At 29.9% G+C, this 16,158-nt stretch overlaps 3 protein-coding genes across 4 annotated transcripts; 2 read left to right on the forward strand and 1 right to left on the reverse strand.

Annotated features, from left to right (window-relative positions):
• The first annotated feature begins 2,205 nt into the window (after nt 1–2,205).
• On the forward strand, nt 2,206–12,595 carry LOC149886113 (uncharacterized). Of its 2 annotated transcripts, XM_090092963.1 has the most exons (7): nt 2,206–2,434; nt 9,118–9,399; nt 9,605–10,113; nt 10,202–10,332; nt 10,442–11,428; nt 11,614–11,692; nt 12,077–12,595. In XM_090092963.1, the coding sequence occupies exons 5-7, from the start codon at nt 10,597–10,599 to the stop codon at nt 12,270–12,272; spliced, it is 1,107 nt and encodes a 368-aa protein (XP_089949089.1). In that variant the 5' UTR covers nt 2,206–2,434; nt 9,118–9,399; nt 9,605–10,113; nt 10,202–10,332; nt 10,442–10,596; the 3' UTR covers nt 12,273–12,595. The 2 variants fall into 2 exon arrangements, with proteins under 2 accessions (XP_089949089.1, XP_089949088.1); XM_090092962.1 differs by lacking the exons at nt 2,206–2,434; nt 9,118–9,399 and having other exon boundaries at nt 10,202–11,428.
• A 123-nt stretch (nt 12,596–12,718) lies between these two features.
• LOC145183954 (protein NATD1-like) lies at nt 12,719–13,541 on the forward strand. The gene is made up of 3 exons (XM_090092964.1): nt 12,719–13,000; nt 13,146–13,252; nt 13,333–13,541. Exons 1-3 carry the CDS (start codon nt 12,871–12,873, stop codon nt 13,450–13,452), a joined length of 357 nt encoding a protein of 118 aa, XP_089949090.1. The 5' UTR covers nt 12,719–12,870; the 3' UTR covers nt 13,453–13,541.
• On the reverse strand, nt 13,454–15,344 carry LOC145183955 (uncharacterized). The gene is made up of 3 exons (XM_080059469.2): nt 15,245–15,344; nt 14,799–14,860; nt 13,454–14,715 (listed from the first exon to the last, which is right to left on the reverse strand). Exons 2-3 carry the CDS (start codon nt 14,839–14,841, stop codon nt 13,637–13,639), a joined length of 1,122 nt encoding a protein of 373 aa, XP_079915595.2. The 5' UTR covers nt 14,842–14,860; nt 15,245–15,344; the 3' UTR covers nt 13,454–13,636.
• Nucleotides 15,345–16,158: the final 814 nt, after the last annotated feature.

Raw genomic sequence — 16,158 nt, forward strand, 5'->3', positions numbered from 1 at the left:
ACAGGTAGTAAAGAAAAATTCAATTCCAAGGTGGAAAAAAAAATGTATAATACAAGTAAAAGTTTATGTTTAAAAGCTTAAGTTTTTCTTGAATATTAGAAATCAGGTGGCGTTGCTTAATCCCAACAGTAGTCTGATATCATGTTCCATCTTCCTCGGTACCGTTGTGCCATCACTACATTTGGTAGCCATCTTGCAGCCCTAGCAATAGGTTTATCAAGTTTCTAATCATTCCTCTCTCTCTCTCTCTCTCTCTCTCTCTCTCTCTCAATATATATATATATATATATATATATATATATATATATATATATATATATATATATATATATATATATATATATATATTTATAGGGTGAAATAGAATGTATTTTGTTTTATCAAGGTTTACCACTCAGATATGCATTTAAGTTCTTTGTTCATATCAGAAAACAGCTCATTGATATTACTGTTTGATAAGAACAAATTTGTATCATTACTGTATCGTGTGCTCTGACGTCATAATAGAAAAAAGAGGAGGAAAAGAAATAAAGAAACAAAGAAAGAAAGGAAATAAATAAAGAAACAAAGAAATAAGGAGAAAAGAAAGAAATAAAAAATAAGGAAGAAAGAAAGAAAGAAAGATAGTATGAAATAAAAAAGGAAGGAAATAAAGAAAGAAAGTAATAAAGAAGAAAAGAAATGAAAGAAAGCAATAGAGAAATAAAGAAAAGAAAACAAAGAAAGAAAAGATTTAGATCGAATTGATAGCCTTAAAATAAAATTGACAGACACACATATATATTTGTAAACAATAAGAGAATATACATCCTATTTTTTAAATATGAACAAGATAAAAAATTTTTTTTATGTAAACTAATGAAAGATATTTGCTTACATTTACGTAGATTGCAAAATCTGTTTGAAATGCCAAAGTCTTGTACATAAATATTTTAGATCAATGCTGTCATACCATAATGGTTTGTCAGTACTAATCTTAAATATTATAATAAAATGCCTTTGCTTGAATTGAATCTGCCATGTGTGCAAATTAAGTTATAGTACACGTATTTAAACATTTCAGGATAAGGTCTTTGGTCGAGCTTGGTCTTAGCATTAGCTGTTACCGTTAGCTTGCAACCATGTTTGACCATGGGTTGGAATGTTTCATTACAGTGTATTTCAACTGCTCGAAAAAATTCATCCCAGGATAAGAAAGTATCATGAACTTTTAGCGACAAAATTTGGAACAAAAAAATTATCTAAAAAAAAATTATTATACTAATCTGATCAATAAGTTTAAAAACAACTCAACGCGCACCTGGCAAATAATAAAATAGTTAACAGGAAAATCAAAAAATCACTTAAGTTCTTTACCACAAACTATAAAATTTGAAGATGTAAATATATGTGAACCGAGCAAAATTGCAAACATATTTAATAAATTTTTTACTGAAATTGGAACCAATCTCTCTAAAAAAAATTCCTATGACCGAAAATTCGATTGAAGACTACTTGTGTCCTATAAATAAATCTCATTATAACAATGAGTACTCTTCTGAATTATCCCACGACTAGCTCGATATAGCCTTTAAATATTTAAAAAGAAATAAAGCTATTGGTGCTGATGAAGTAAGTGGTAACATAGTTGCAGAATGTTATGAAAGTCTGAAAGATATTCTTTTTAAGTGTTTAATGCATCTATAAAACAAGGAGTTTTCCCAGATCAATTGAAAATTGCGAAAGTCATACCAATTTACAAACAAGGTGATAAAATAAATATCAACAACTATCGCCCGATTTCGGTTCTTTCAACTTTTTCAAAATTATTGGAAAGAATAATATATAATAGAATATTTAAATATTTTGACCAAAATAATATACTATATTCCAAACAGTTTGGCTTTCGATACCGTTGACCATAAAATATTGCTTAAAAAGCTCGAATACAATGGAATCAAAAACAACATGTTAAAATGGTTTTATAGTTACTTTTCAAATAGAAAGCAATTTCTTACCTATAATGATGGCCTTCAAAGTGACTATACTGAAATAACCTGCGGTATTCCTGTGAGGAAGCTAAACCTAATTAACCAAGATGCTATTCATAACAATCAAAACACCCAAAATCAACCATTAATATTTTACACGCTATCTAACGAAAATGAAAAGACGCCAACGCCCAAAAACAAAGCAACAAATATAAAAACGAGAAACCCGAAAAGAGTAGAGAGTTGGCAAAGGGAGTTGGAGGAGCAGCGAAAGGGAAGAAGTGGAGAGAAGAGGAGAAAGAACCTAAGAGATAGGTTACGAGAAGGCTTTGAGAAAGTTACGAAAATTGTTTAAATAAAGGAAGACAAATTATAGACATAAGGGATATACGGGTGGGCATTTAGGGTAGGGAAATTTATAGTTGGTTACATGATAAACGATAAAAGAAGGAACAGAAGAATTAGTAAGAAACAGTTTTTTTTTATATAGTTTAAAGTGGAGAATATATTATTTGTTAATAACGGAAAAGATTTGTTAATCATAAAGGAATATATCACGCGCCAAGAAAAGTAAGTACGCATTATAGCACAAGTCAGAGAGCTACCATTACACAGAACCAAAAGAGGCATCCCAACATCCATACCCCTATCCTCCGTAAATACAAACCATTAAACCCCATTCCTCGTAAAGAAACCCCGACTCACAATATTTAAACGATAAATTTATATTTATACACAAAGAAAACACCCGCCTCACATTCCACAAGGCTCTATTCTAGGTCCTCTTATGTTTTTAATTTATATTAATGATTAAAGCAAAGCAGCTAACCTTCGGAGTAATACGTTTGCTGATGATACAAATTTGTTCTTATCAAACAGTAATATTAATGAGCTGTTTTCTGATATGAACAAAGAACTTAAATGCATATCTGAGTGGTTTAAATGTAACAAATTGACCTTAAACCTTGATAAAACAAAATACATTCTATTTCACCCTATATCTAAAACCTATATCGTTTTTTACCAACAACCATGCCAAAAATTCTTATTATTAATGAACTAGAAATAAAAAAAGGAAACTTTTACTAGTTTTCTTGGCATTTATCTTGATGAGAATGTTACATGGAAACCACATATTGACTACATTTGTACAAAGGTTTCTAAAAATATAGGAGTCCTCTATAAGTCAAGAAATTATTTAAACAAAACCATTTTAATCCAACTCTACTACTCATTTATACATTGTTATATTAACTATGCAAATATTGCTTGGGGAAGTACAAGCAAAAGTAAGTTGCGTACTCTTTACCATTGTCAGAAACACGCAATACTCTTAGTTTGTTTTGAAAATCGACTTACGCATTCAAAGTTTTTATTCAAAAATATAAAAGTACTTAACATTTATGAAGTGAATGTATAAAAAATATTATGCTTTATGTTTCAATGTAAAATTAATCCGTCCTTAAACGTTTTTAAAGATTTTATTACCTTAAAAACAAAAAATAAGTATACACTACGAAATGATAACTCACTCTTTGAACCCTTTTGTCGAACAAAATTCAATCAGTTTTGTACAGCTTATCGTGCACCCAATCTCTGGAACAAAATTGTTTTACCTAATTTTGATTTATCAATTACCTTCCCAGTCTTTAAAAAGAAATTTAAAAAAATTCATTCTCTCTAATGACAATATGTTGAACTACTTTTAAAGATAAGAAATTTGTATAAACACGCTCTTTTGTTTTTTGTATTTTGTCATATTTATTTGTCTATATTTATTAATGGCTTAAGTTACATTCTATTATAACTTTTTATGGTTCTGGCGACAAGATCATTAGATCTTCCATCAGATACCAAGTTTTTATTTAAATTAGTCTATATATCACGGATTTTATTGCATCACGAAAGCATATATCACGGACTTTATTGTATTGCGACTAATTAAGTGTAAAACTAAAAGAAAAAAAAAAAAAAAAAAAAAAGCAAATCACATCAAAATTGTTCAAAACATCAACAAGATTTAGCGCATGCGTACAAAGTATTACGCTCCGAGTAGCATAGGGCTGCATAGAGCGCATTGCGCCTAAAGTAGCAACGGCCAATAAAAAATACGGTTCGTTTCACAAAATAAAGTAAAATGATTACTATTGTTACGCACACTAATACACCTTAAATTGAAACATTTTTGACTTATCAGCAACTAGTGCTACCACCTTTAGATGTTATTAAGGCCTGAGAGCATCGAGGCATACTTTCAGTTAGTGATCTAATCGTTTTCTTGAAAGATATCTTCCCACACCCGAATAAGACTTTGCTGCAGCTCGCCTAGGCTGTTAGGTGGTGATGCAAAGATGCTCTATTGGGTTCATATCTGGACTGCAAGCTGGCCACTCCAAAACTTGAATATTAACATTATACAAGAATTCAGTAACAATGTGCCGCATGTGGCCATCCATATAAAGTGGTTCCTCGAATGTTAGAAGCGAAATATCTTTCATTTGGCCAAGTTGTCTAACGTGATCATTGGTCTCTACAAACCTTTGTAGAACTCTACGGACTGTTGTATGAGACACTCCAAATTTTCTATCAAGTTTGCGATTTGTTAATCCTTGATTGGACAAAGTAACAACTGCAACACATTCATCACGACTTATATTTAATCCAGAACGCTGCATTGCTACGGTTATCACGGATCATGATTACTTACACGTTACCGATTACTGTGATATTCGGTTACAATTTTTACTGCCAAAATGCATAAAAACGATAAAAAAATGGTTGAAAAGCTTTTCTAAAGATACCTACATAGAAAAAAAGTATATATTTATTTCTGTTGAAACAGAAAAACTGTTAGAAAACCAAATATTTGTTATATTGACTAAGATAACTGACCGCTAAAAAGTTCGGAGGGCCAGTCTGAGAAAAATCAATCTTTACAAATTTCTGTTGTTTTGAAATGAAATTTGTAAAAATTTTATAAAAATAATTGCAGAGGCACAAAAAGAGAAAATCTCTATCAAAAGGTTTCTAAAAGTGTAGTAATTTTTGAAGAGAGAAATTTTGTGAAGGGCAGAATAGTCCTTTGAAGAGCGGTAAAAATCGTTTGTTGGACTGTCTCATCAAATAAGTGTGAATTAAATAAGTCTAAATTGTCATTAAGTGTGAAAAGTATCATTGATTTATATAGTTAAGTTTAAGTATGTTGAAAATTGTAATTGTTAACAATTGTCATTAATCATAAGTATGTTAATAACAAATAATAAGTATCATTAATAATTGTTAATATAAATTTAGGTTAAATTTTTTAAAAAGAAGAGCTTGATTAAGGAAAGCTAGATTTAGTGAATTAACAAAATGCCAAATTAAGCAAAGATTCATGATGAAAATCAAAAGTTTGCGTGCTTGCTCTGTCTGAAAAAAAAGACAGCTTACTGTTTTCTAAGCGAAAAAGGACATTCTGGTACAGTTCGGGTTGTTGCTCACTGCAGTTACTTATCAAGTCTTGTGAATCATGTTATTCAATCTCGCAAAATTTCTGGTAGTTATTTTTTTAAGCTCGGATTGATGGTGCAAAGGTTTTCTCAAGTTTTATCTAAGTATTGTTGATACTGCGTTAAGGGATGAAACCAGCTCACCGCCCCAAAAGCAGCCTTTCACTCAATTAACTGATAAAAACACTGGAGTCAAGAGACAAATTTTTGTTGCGGTATCAGAAGATTTGCCAGAAACTCATTCCAATATTGAACAAATCTGGTCAATTCACTAATTAATGCAAATGGACATAAACTAATTTTGACTTGTGATTTGAAAGTTGCAAATTTAATTTGAGGTCTTCAAACCCATTCAAGTATCTACCCTTGCGCATGGTGTGACGTCAAATCCAAGTGTCTTGCCGAATCTGGAAACTTGCAAACACTGGGCCCTCAATCAAATTTAGCCTCGAGTCTTTTCACCAATCTGGCGGGGTTTTTGCTAATTCAAAGCTGTTCGGCAATGTCATTTGAAAGCCAATCATCAGTGGGCCTGACAATCTTCTAATTTTGGAAATCATCCTGTCGATGGAATTGCATCTCCTCTTAAGAGTTGTCAAAAAAAGTTTTAATTTAGTTGTCAAAGCTTGCTTTGGATTCATCCTACAGCCGGACTTCGCTGAAAAAATTGAAAATTTCAAAAGGTGTTACTTAATGATAACTGGTACAAGCGTGATACCTAAAATTCACTGTCTTCTACCACATCAAGGATTTCATTAGTCATAAAGGGTCTCCCTTGGAGCCCTATAGTGAACAAACTGTCAAAACCGCTCATCAAGATTTTTATCAAATTTGGTCAAGGTATAAGCGAAACAATAATCATCCAGATTACAAAGAAAGATTGTTACTGCATAACTAATCTAAACAGTAAGCATCTCTAAAGAACTGCAAGCATAATTTGAGTTATTAGAGATTAGGAGCAGAAAATCGTAGCTTACAGTTATTAATGTACGCTTTAAATAGCAAACCAATATTTTGGTCTATAAAATGAAAACGGTACATGTAGTGATTAAACAATGATAACAAAAATTATTGTGATTACATAATAGAACAGTCATGTAACCATAATTTTGAAAATAGTGACCAAATATCACAGTAATCGGTAACGTTTTGAGGTATAAGTAGCAAAAAACTAACGAAATTTAAACTAAAACTGCCATAAATCCGTAACCCGGTAACCAATCCGACTGAAATTTTATCCAATGTTTGGTGTGGCTATAAGCCAACTTGCACCAAATTTTATCAAATCAAATAGAGTGGTTCTCATTCTATAGGTGTTTTTATTGTCGCACTATGAAGTCAAAATTTCACTCAATTTGAACATTCAAATTAAATTATTGTCCGCGGACAAAATAAAATGGTTTCAAAATTTGCATCACAAGGTATCTTGATGTGTACGCTCATATAAGTGGCGTTCTTGAGTCATCTATGTTGTCATCTATGTTGGCATCTTGTTGCGAACAGATGCGTTGCTCAAATGACAACTATTTTTTCTACTGTTAAAGCAATTTAAAACCAATTCATACATTTCTTTTAGAAGTGAGGTTTAATTACAGCAAAACATGCCAATTATGAAAAGCTGCTATAATTTCGAAATTAAATAAGGGAAACAGAATAAAGCCTACAAAAGGCGTAGTAATAAACATTATTATCATCTTTGTAATTGATAAATCCGGGAAATACATAATATTTTAAAAATAAGCCGGAATTTTTAAGTGGTGCGTTAATTTTACGGTTAAGTGTATGATTGTGTGTGTTTGTATGGATGTATATGAATGTATGTATATTAATATCAATATATTTCATGATAAAAAGAACGTTACAAGAACACAGGTCTAATTGGGATTTACAAATAAAACGCAAAAGATAAATAAAGAAAAAAAGAAAAAAAGAAAAAACTAAATAAACTACATAATAAAAGTAAAATCTTACAAAAATTTATGCAGTAACACCCATAAAGTAGATTTTTAAAAGAGATAAGTTATAGGTAAAATAATAAATATAATATATTAACATATATGCATGCTCGTATACACAAATAAAAAGTTATGAGGTATACATATAATCAAAGAAAAAAGGTATAAAGGTAAAGAATCAAGTTAAGCATATTTTAATCCCATTTAACAATTGTGGGAAATTTTGGACCGGAAAATTGAAGATTGGTCATTTTCCAAAAATGAGAACCTCAAAATGACAATTGAAGAAGCTGGGATAAAATCCAACCAGAAGAAACAAAATCTTTAGTCGAATCAAAGCCTAGACGTCTAGAAGCTGTAATCCAAGCAAATGGACATTATATATACATGACCTACACATTTAGAAAAATGCATCTTATTCTCAGCAATTAATGATCATTTATATATATTTTTTCATTTTTATAATGTTTAGTGTTAATACACATATCTTTAAAAAAGTCCTCTTTGATTTCCCTTATGTAACTAACAGTTATGTTTAAAGTAGTTAAAAATTTAGTGGAAAAATAATAATACAGAAATGGTTAGTTTGAGTTTATATTGAGAAAAATCAAGAAAATTCAATGTTTATATAAAAAATAGTTAAATAATAAAACAATTAACATAAATGCATATTAACAAAAATGTCAGCTGTCATACTATTACTGTCTGTTATTAAATAAATAGGATAATCATTTATAAGATAAATATGACCAATAACAGATGACGAGAAGTATCCTCACACCATGTAATTTAATGTGAGTCAAACTCTTTCTTTGATGGTCTGCAGACGAACAGCTTACCATCTGATCCAAAAATATTAGTTTTAGATTCGTCTGTCCACAAAACTAAGTCCCATTTCTTATTTGTCCATGCTAAATATTTATGACAAAACTTTTCTGGCTTTTACATGTCGTTTTATAAATAAAGGTACGCTTCTAGATGATCTTAAAAATAAATTTTCTTCATCTTTTCGGTAAATTGTTTATCTTTTGCGACCTCTAGGTTCCACACGTTTATGGGGTTTTAAAGCGTTTTGAAACATTCTAGCAGAACGCTCAGTTATTCTTGAAATCACTCTATATGACTTTCCGCTGTTTTTAAGTCTTCGAATTTCTAATCGCTATCTAATCGCTTTCTAATTTTCTTCCGTAATGTCCCATGTAAAAAAGGTTGTATGATTTATATTCTTAATATGTCATATAACAATAATAGCACCACATCATATTTTTAAATATTAAAAGTACTTACAGGCAAAAGGTAATACCTGTAAATTCAATTATTATTTTTTTAAATTGTAAATAATTAACTGAAATACTAATAGCATAACATATTAATAAATTGTAAACACTAATTAAACATACCATGTTTTAAAGTATCATAAGATAATAATCATAATATTACTCAATGGTGTAAGAAAGTCATAGCTTTCATCATCGGGTGGAGGGGGAGGGTCTAAGCTGCCAGGGTTACCCCTTCTTCCTATGCCTATAATATTACGGAGCCAAACAAATATTCTAAAAGTAACAACATTTGAAAATTAAAGAAAAATAGCAATTAATTACTTTTGTATCTATCATTTTTTCCACTAAATTTCCAGCTACTTTAAACATAATTGTTAGTTACATTAGAAAAATCAAAGAGCACCTTTTAATTTTTTTTCAGTAAATCATGTTCAGAGGAAATTAATTGGGAGAAAACTAAAGCTCTGAAAGTAGAGACAAAAACATTTGGTCGGAAGGTCCGTGAGGCTCTTGAGATACAGAGACACCAATGTTCTCCTCTAAATTGCGGGACACCATTTTTCACGTTTTCACGTAAGGATAAAAAACGAAGAAGCCATTCAACTGCTGACGTCAGCTAATTTTAAACCGTTTTTTTTGTAGCTTAAAGTAATTTTACGAGCTGATGATGCTGGTAACCAAAATCCAGCGAAAATTTCTCATAGTAAATTAATATTTGTATTTAGAGAATTCGTATTATTTGGTGTTTTTTTTTATTAATATATGTATGTATATATAATATTATATATATATATATATATATATATATATATACATGTATGTATATGTATATATGTATATGTATATATATTGCAATTGCGTTAAGTCTGAGAAGAACTTGACGTAGTTTCCTTTTATCTTTTAACTAGAAATCTTGTAAATATGGCTTGAGCGGTTTTTTTATGATGGTATTTGAGATATTTTTCTGGAGTATGAGCAAGTGAAAATTGAATGCAAAACATTTATAGAACAGAGGTTTTATGGAGAGAAAAAATTTGTAAATGCAACTTAGTGTTTGCTGCAAGAAAGCGACATACAGTAGCGTACAAAATTTTATAAACAGCTAAATTTTTCAAGTTTTTTCGTTTGTTATACGGATTTCTTTTTCCCGTTCCCGATGTTGTACAGATAAATCGAAACCAGCTTAATAGAACGTTGATTTATTGCCGCAGTACCAGATGTGCACAAGGTCTAAATAAATTAAAAAAAAAAAAAAAAACTTTTTTATCAAACAAATGCTATTTAACTACAAAATGGAACAACAGATTAAACACCTCACATTAACATTAGTCATAAATAGCCTATAAAACAAACTTTAATATTATAATGTATTATATGTTTCTGATTGAATTCAGTTTCTTTCTGCATTTTCTTAGAAGTAAGTAAATTTACCACATTTTAATGAAAACAAAATATGTTTAGCTATTCTTTATTGTTTGCTAAAGTATATTTTTCTTTTTGTTTAGAAGGTGTTGTTGCAAAAAATAGTTCCTGCATTGCATGTCAGAGCTTTGTATCTTATATGCATCACGAAAGCCATAGGTGCTCCCAACTTTCAAATCTAAAGAATTTATTTAAGCTGTCTCTTCTAAAAGATGTATGTTTAATGCCAGAAAAACATATTTTTATTAAAACAAAGCAATTTGAAGCTGCACCTCTATTTGATTACAAAAGCATATTGTTATCATATGTTTCATATTTTTCAGAAAAGTTGACTTCATTTACACAATTTTCAAATGGTTGTCTTCTGTGTTCAAAACAAAAAAAAGTTGAATCTGCTTATTGTAATAACCCTTTTCATACAGATTTGTTTACAAAGTTAGTGTATGGATCTTCAGTACAGTACAATCTTAAAGATAATATGTGTTACATACCACAAAAGGTTAAAAATTCAAATTTTGTTAAAGATCATTCAACAAAGCTGCAAACCTTTTCATCAAATAACAGCCTCCTAAACATATCTACATGGTATGGTAATCTCATAAACTTTTCAAAGCCTTTAATACAAAGAAAAAAAGATTTTTTGAGTATATTTAGTTTACCTTTGTCATTTGACTATTCTGATTCAGCTAAAAAATTTAAAGTTGGTGTACATAAAATCATGCAAAACAAAACCTCTTCTCTAACAAAAAATTGCATCTTTGATCAACAGTTCATAAATCTCATTAATGAGAGCTATAAATTGTTTGAGATTCAGAATACTACTCTTCCTAATACCAAATCTAAAAATAAAAGTTGCAAGAAATTTAGGATGAATCATAAGTTTGAAACTGTGCAAATAAACTTGATGCAGTCAAATAAATCCTTGGATAAAATTACTCTGAATTATTGTGTGAACCCAAATATTCTACTGCCTTGGTCTGAAAAAGATCTCAAAAATTTTAGTTTTTCCTCAAACAGAAATGTTTATTCTTCTACAAAAAGATATTGGTATCTTTTTTTTACAAATCTTCAATCTTTTAAATCAGATAATAAGTGTATATTCCAACAAAAACCAAGAATCGTTCATAGTACTAAAATCAACTCAAAGAATGCATCAGAACTTTGTAAAAACTACAGCCTATTAGCTGTTGCTAAAAATCCATTAAGAAGATTCGTTGATAAAATTACTTGCAGGGTGAAAATATTTTCTCAAAGTTCTGGTAGTACTTGTACACAAGCAATCAAAAGAAGTAGAAGACAATTAATTTCAGGTTTATTCTTTTTATTTTACTTTAAAGGGAATCATGAAGAAATGTTTTAGTTCTTTGATATCTGTTATAGGAAATGCTTAAGTATTCATTAATATTATATAGTTGTAATACACTTATACATTATGTGATTAATATAGTTTGTTAATTTTGTTTAGTTTTTTTTTTTTTATTTATTTTGGTTATAGGAGATGCTATTGATGGATTTTTTTTTGTGATGCTGTTACATTTGTTACAAACTTTTATGAAAATTAATCCAGTTAAAAGGTAATTTTGTTTTCAAATAAAATATAAAAAATGTTTTAGTGGAAGCAAAAGATTTTTTTTTTTCCATACTCAAAAGGTACTGAGACATTAAAACTTTTATAAAATTCACAAAAACCATATTCATAAACAAATTGTAGTTATTTTGGTTTTATTTTCTGAATGAAAGGAATTTAATAATCTTACTTGATAATTTTAACCAAGCTTAAGTGAGTCAATCACCCATTTTCATCATAACATTGCAAATCCCTGTCACTTGACATTATAAATTTAATTTGAAACATTTCAAAGTTATTTTCAAAGTTCGTTTTTATTTTTTTGAATTTTCTATTATTAGCATCTCTAAGATCAGAAGTTTCATTTTCATTTCCTTATAATTTATTTCAGGTTTCATGGAGAAACTTTAAAGAAAACTTGTAGCTTTGAACCAGAAAATCTCTTTCATGATACAAACAAAACAGAAAAGCCTTCGTGGCGAAAATTTGAGCTGGAGCTTCTAGTTGCCCTCGTTGAGATAAGTAACTTGGTACCGAAGGAAGCTCATGGGTTAATATACACCTCACTTGAAACGCAACAAAAATGAACGTCTTAGAGAATCTCGTTTCTTATCAAGTCATCAATTGTAATATTAAAAAAGGCTTTATTAAACTAATCTATTGTTGAGTACAGTCAATAGGTTCGTTTTAAGGTTTGGAAATCTCTTCTCTAATCACGAATATCATCTTATTGATGATTATTTTATAATGTATATATGTAATACATGTAATAATGTAAAATTTACAACTTTAAAAATTGAAGGAAACAACTTTTTGGAACGATTAAAAGCCTAAATGTTTAGCATGTAAGGAATGAAAGTATTGTTAAATTTACTATCGTATATGGGCTCACTACTACTAACTTTATAAATTGAACGTTGATTTCTTTAAGGAAACCTTTAAAATAAAAAGAAACAATTTTGCGATTTACGTTTTCTTGCTTAAAAAGTTTTGGTTTAAAATAAAAGTTTTTTGATTAACTTTTGCTTATAAGTTAGTTTATTTTTCTCCTTTGAACTTTGAATATTCTCCTATGTACCCTAGAGCTGGTGCTTATAATGTCTCGTTTAAACTCTTTTAAAAACGCAAATTTGACGTTCCATAAATTTGATATGCTATAAGTAATTAACTAAAAATGGTAATATAATGGCTTCATATTTACGACGATTTCTTGCATCTAACAGCAAGGTTATACGTGTAAACATGTCATCTTCTCCTCCTATTGTTGTCGTCCACGAACCAAAAAACAATAGATTTGCAATTCATTTAGATGGAGGTAAAAAGTTCTTTTTTTCTTAAACTATATGGTGTTTTTAGAATTATGCGGCTGTTATAATTATTATATCTACGAGTCATTTAGTGGAAGACAGAGATGGGTTTGTTTAAATTGTATAAACGAGTATAAATTGTTTAACAAATAGGTGATTGTGTGCTGGATTATGTTTTAACCAAAAAAACGTTGGAGCTGTATCACACAGAAGTACCTAATATTTACATGGGAAAAGGAATCGCCAAACAGTTAGTCAAAGTACGATGCTTTTCTTTAATATTAATGCTTTTTTTTCATTTCGATAGCAGATTTTTTTTTTTTTTTTTTTTTTTTTAAAGGAAGCTGTTGACTATGCGATGATGAATTCACTGGCCATTAAACCGACATGTGATTACGTTCAAAAGTATTTAAAGGAAAATCCCAACCCCAAGTTAAAAATTGTGAACAAAAAAACTTAACTTTAAATACGCTCCTAACTAGTGGAGTTTCTTATTTTCGAATAACATTCTTTAAAAAAATCTGTAAAAAAAAATATAAAGCTTTAAAATCTTTTCTTGAAACTAGTCCAAGGTCCAAGTATTTTTAAAATTTTTTTGCGAAACCTAGTTTAATTTATGGAGTCAATATCTAGTTTTAAAGGGTTCATTTTCTATTAGTGTCATCATCCATTTTTGTGGTTTCTTGAACCATGACTTTTAATTGACCGCTTGGTCGAACATGAACAAACACTTTCCCCCACATCTTATCGCGCTTAAGCTGCTCCATGGCCATGGCAACAGCTCGAGCAACGTTGGCTGGTACGGTATCCATGTTGAGCTTTTCTTTTGGATGATCTATTTTCTCTCTAGTTGTAGCTTTCACATCTTGCGATTGCGAAATCAATAAACTTTTATGTACTTTTTTTAAAGTTTCTGGTTTTAAAACAGCTGTCTTTGAAATTTTTGGTGCTGCTATCTGTTCATCACCTAAAACCCCATCTTTATTTTTCTTTATTTTTATCTGTTCTGCGGCTTTCTTGGATTGTTCGAGTAAATCTTTTGTTTCCACAGCGTGTTTGTTTTTATCTTTTGTAAGATCTTTCTTTTTAATTTGAATTTTTTCGATCGTTTTCGGACCACGTGGTTTATTAAGAAAATCTGATATAATATCTCGTTTTTCTCGGCCATTATAATTATCTGTATCTTTTGTTTCTTTTTCATCAATTACATTGTCTTGGTAATAGTTTTTAGCATCACCACCTGTTTTGTAAGCCTCGTTAGATCTTCGTTGACGATTGTGCTTTTCTTTACTTCCTGTAAGTTTTCTCTTTTTTTTTCTGTTTACGGTGCTGTTGTGCGAGTTTGAAGTAATGAGGGATCGCATAAAGCCTTTATCTACTATTTCAGACTTGTTTTTAAAATGGTTTTTGGCAATATTGTTTCTTTTTACTCCAGCGTTTCCGAGTTGTTTTGAGTGAGGTACGGTTGTCTCAGCCTTTAGACCTGACTCTTCTTCATCTAAAAAACTTTTATAATTGAAGTCAAGTTTTACTCTTTCAGGGTCTTCATACCAATCAACTTCATTTGATGTGAAGTCGGGCTGAATTTCCCAATGGTAGCTTCTTTTTGCATCAAGATTTTCCAAATCTTTGAACTTTCTGCCGATGTGCTTTGATATATGATGCGAGGGTATTTCCCATTTCTTAAGCACTGGTAAGTCACTCAATTTGAAGCAGCTGTGCACTAGAATTAGTGTCAGAAAAACATCTAAATTAAAGTAACATTGAGGGCGTAAAATAAAACTCCAAATTTGAAAATAAACTTACCTGATACCAGTATTGCAAAGACGATTGTGTAAAGACCAATCATATTTATCTTTTTTCTGCTCCTAAACCAAAACAAGAAGATGGTGAATCTGTGTTTTTCTTTTGAATGGGTTGAATTTTTATTTCATTTTGAACATTTTTGCGAGAAAATCTGCTAAATTTTCACTCCTTTTACAATGATAATCATAAAGACTTAGTTTTTTTAGGACTTTCATGCACACTGTAAACAAGCTCAAGAAGGAGAAATTTAATATAAAAAGACCATCACAAGATTTTTAAAAACACTGTAAATGAGTGTAGCAAACATCGTCATCGTTAAGGATTTTATAGGTTTAGAAAGCCCAAAATAAAGTTACCCAGGTTTATAACAATATAAGTAATACAGCAGAAAATGTAAGCGTTAATTCTCAAAGTATTTCCTTTGATTATAATTTGTTTTAACTTACCGAAGTTAACTAATCGCATTTTTTTCATATATATGAAAGCCATCTATCTTTGCAGCAACATCTTAACTATCGCCGTTGCAAAAATTGAAGCAAGCGTTTGAGCACTCATGCATGAACAATTCAGTTCACAGTAGTACCGACATGATTTTCATAAACAAACATTTCAGAAGAAAAAACTGAAAGACAAGGATTCAATTTCAAACTTACCTTAGAGCATATTCCTCAAAATCTGAAATGTATTAAATAGATAATTATGTTCTTCAACAATTTGATTTAAAAATTTCATATCTAAGAGATTCGTGTTCTTTTCCCATAGCACACAGTGGCTCAAAGCTGTGCAGCGCTGGGAAAATTTTTTTTGTTATTTCTAGTTTATCCCTAAGTTTATCATTAATGCTGTTGCTGCTTTTAATATTACTACTGCTAATATTGGTACTATCATTTTTGTTGTTATTATTATTATGAATATCTCATACTCTTTTTTAAACTACTTTCTACAAAATATTTTTTTCGGAGATTTGAACTTGTTGAGATTTCTCAATAACTTTTTATTTGATCGATTTTGATAATTTTATTTTTTAATTTTAACTTACTATGCAACGAATCATCCTAATTAAAAAAGAAAAAATTTAAAAAGACTTTTTTTAAATGAAAGTCTTCTCATTGCTGAATTTCGTAAAGAATTAACAAAAGTTGAACCAAGAACAAATTGTTAGTGATAGAATCAACACATCCAGGATCATTTATTGTCAAGTAAAGTCCTGAAAAACCACCATTAACAACACGGCGTGGCAATAATATACTAATTTGAATGTCAAAAGAAAACCAAAGGTTGCATCTAATATTTAAGCTGAACCAATAAAAAAATATTATCATTTGCGCAGAGCTGGCGCGTACTACACACGCGTATGCTT

This window comes from Hydra viridissima, unplaced genomic scaffold, assembly GCF_058129835.1.
Source record: "Hydra viridissima isolate aposymbiotic clone 2 unplaced genomic scaffold, HvirCarnegie_v1 scaffold_7, whole genome shotgun sequence".
Classification (NCBI taxonomy): domain Eukaryota; kingdom Metazoa; phylum Cnidaria; class Hydrozoa; order Anthoathecata; family Hydridae; genus Hydra; species Hydra viridissima.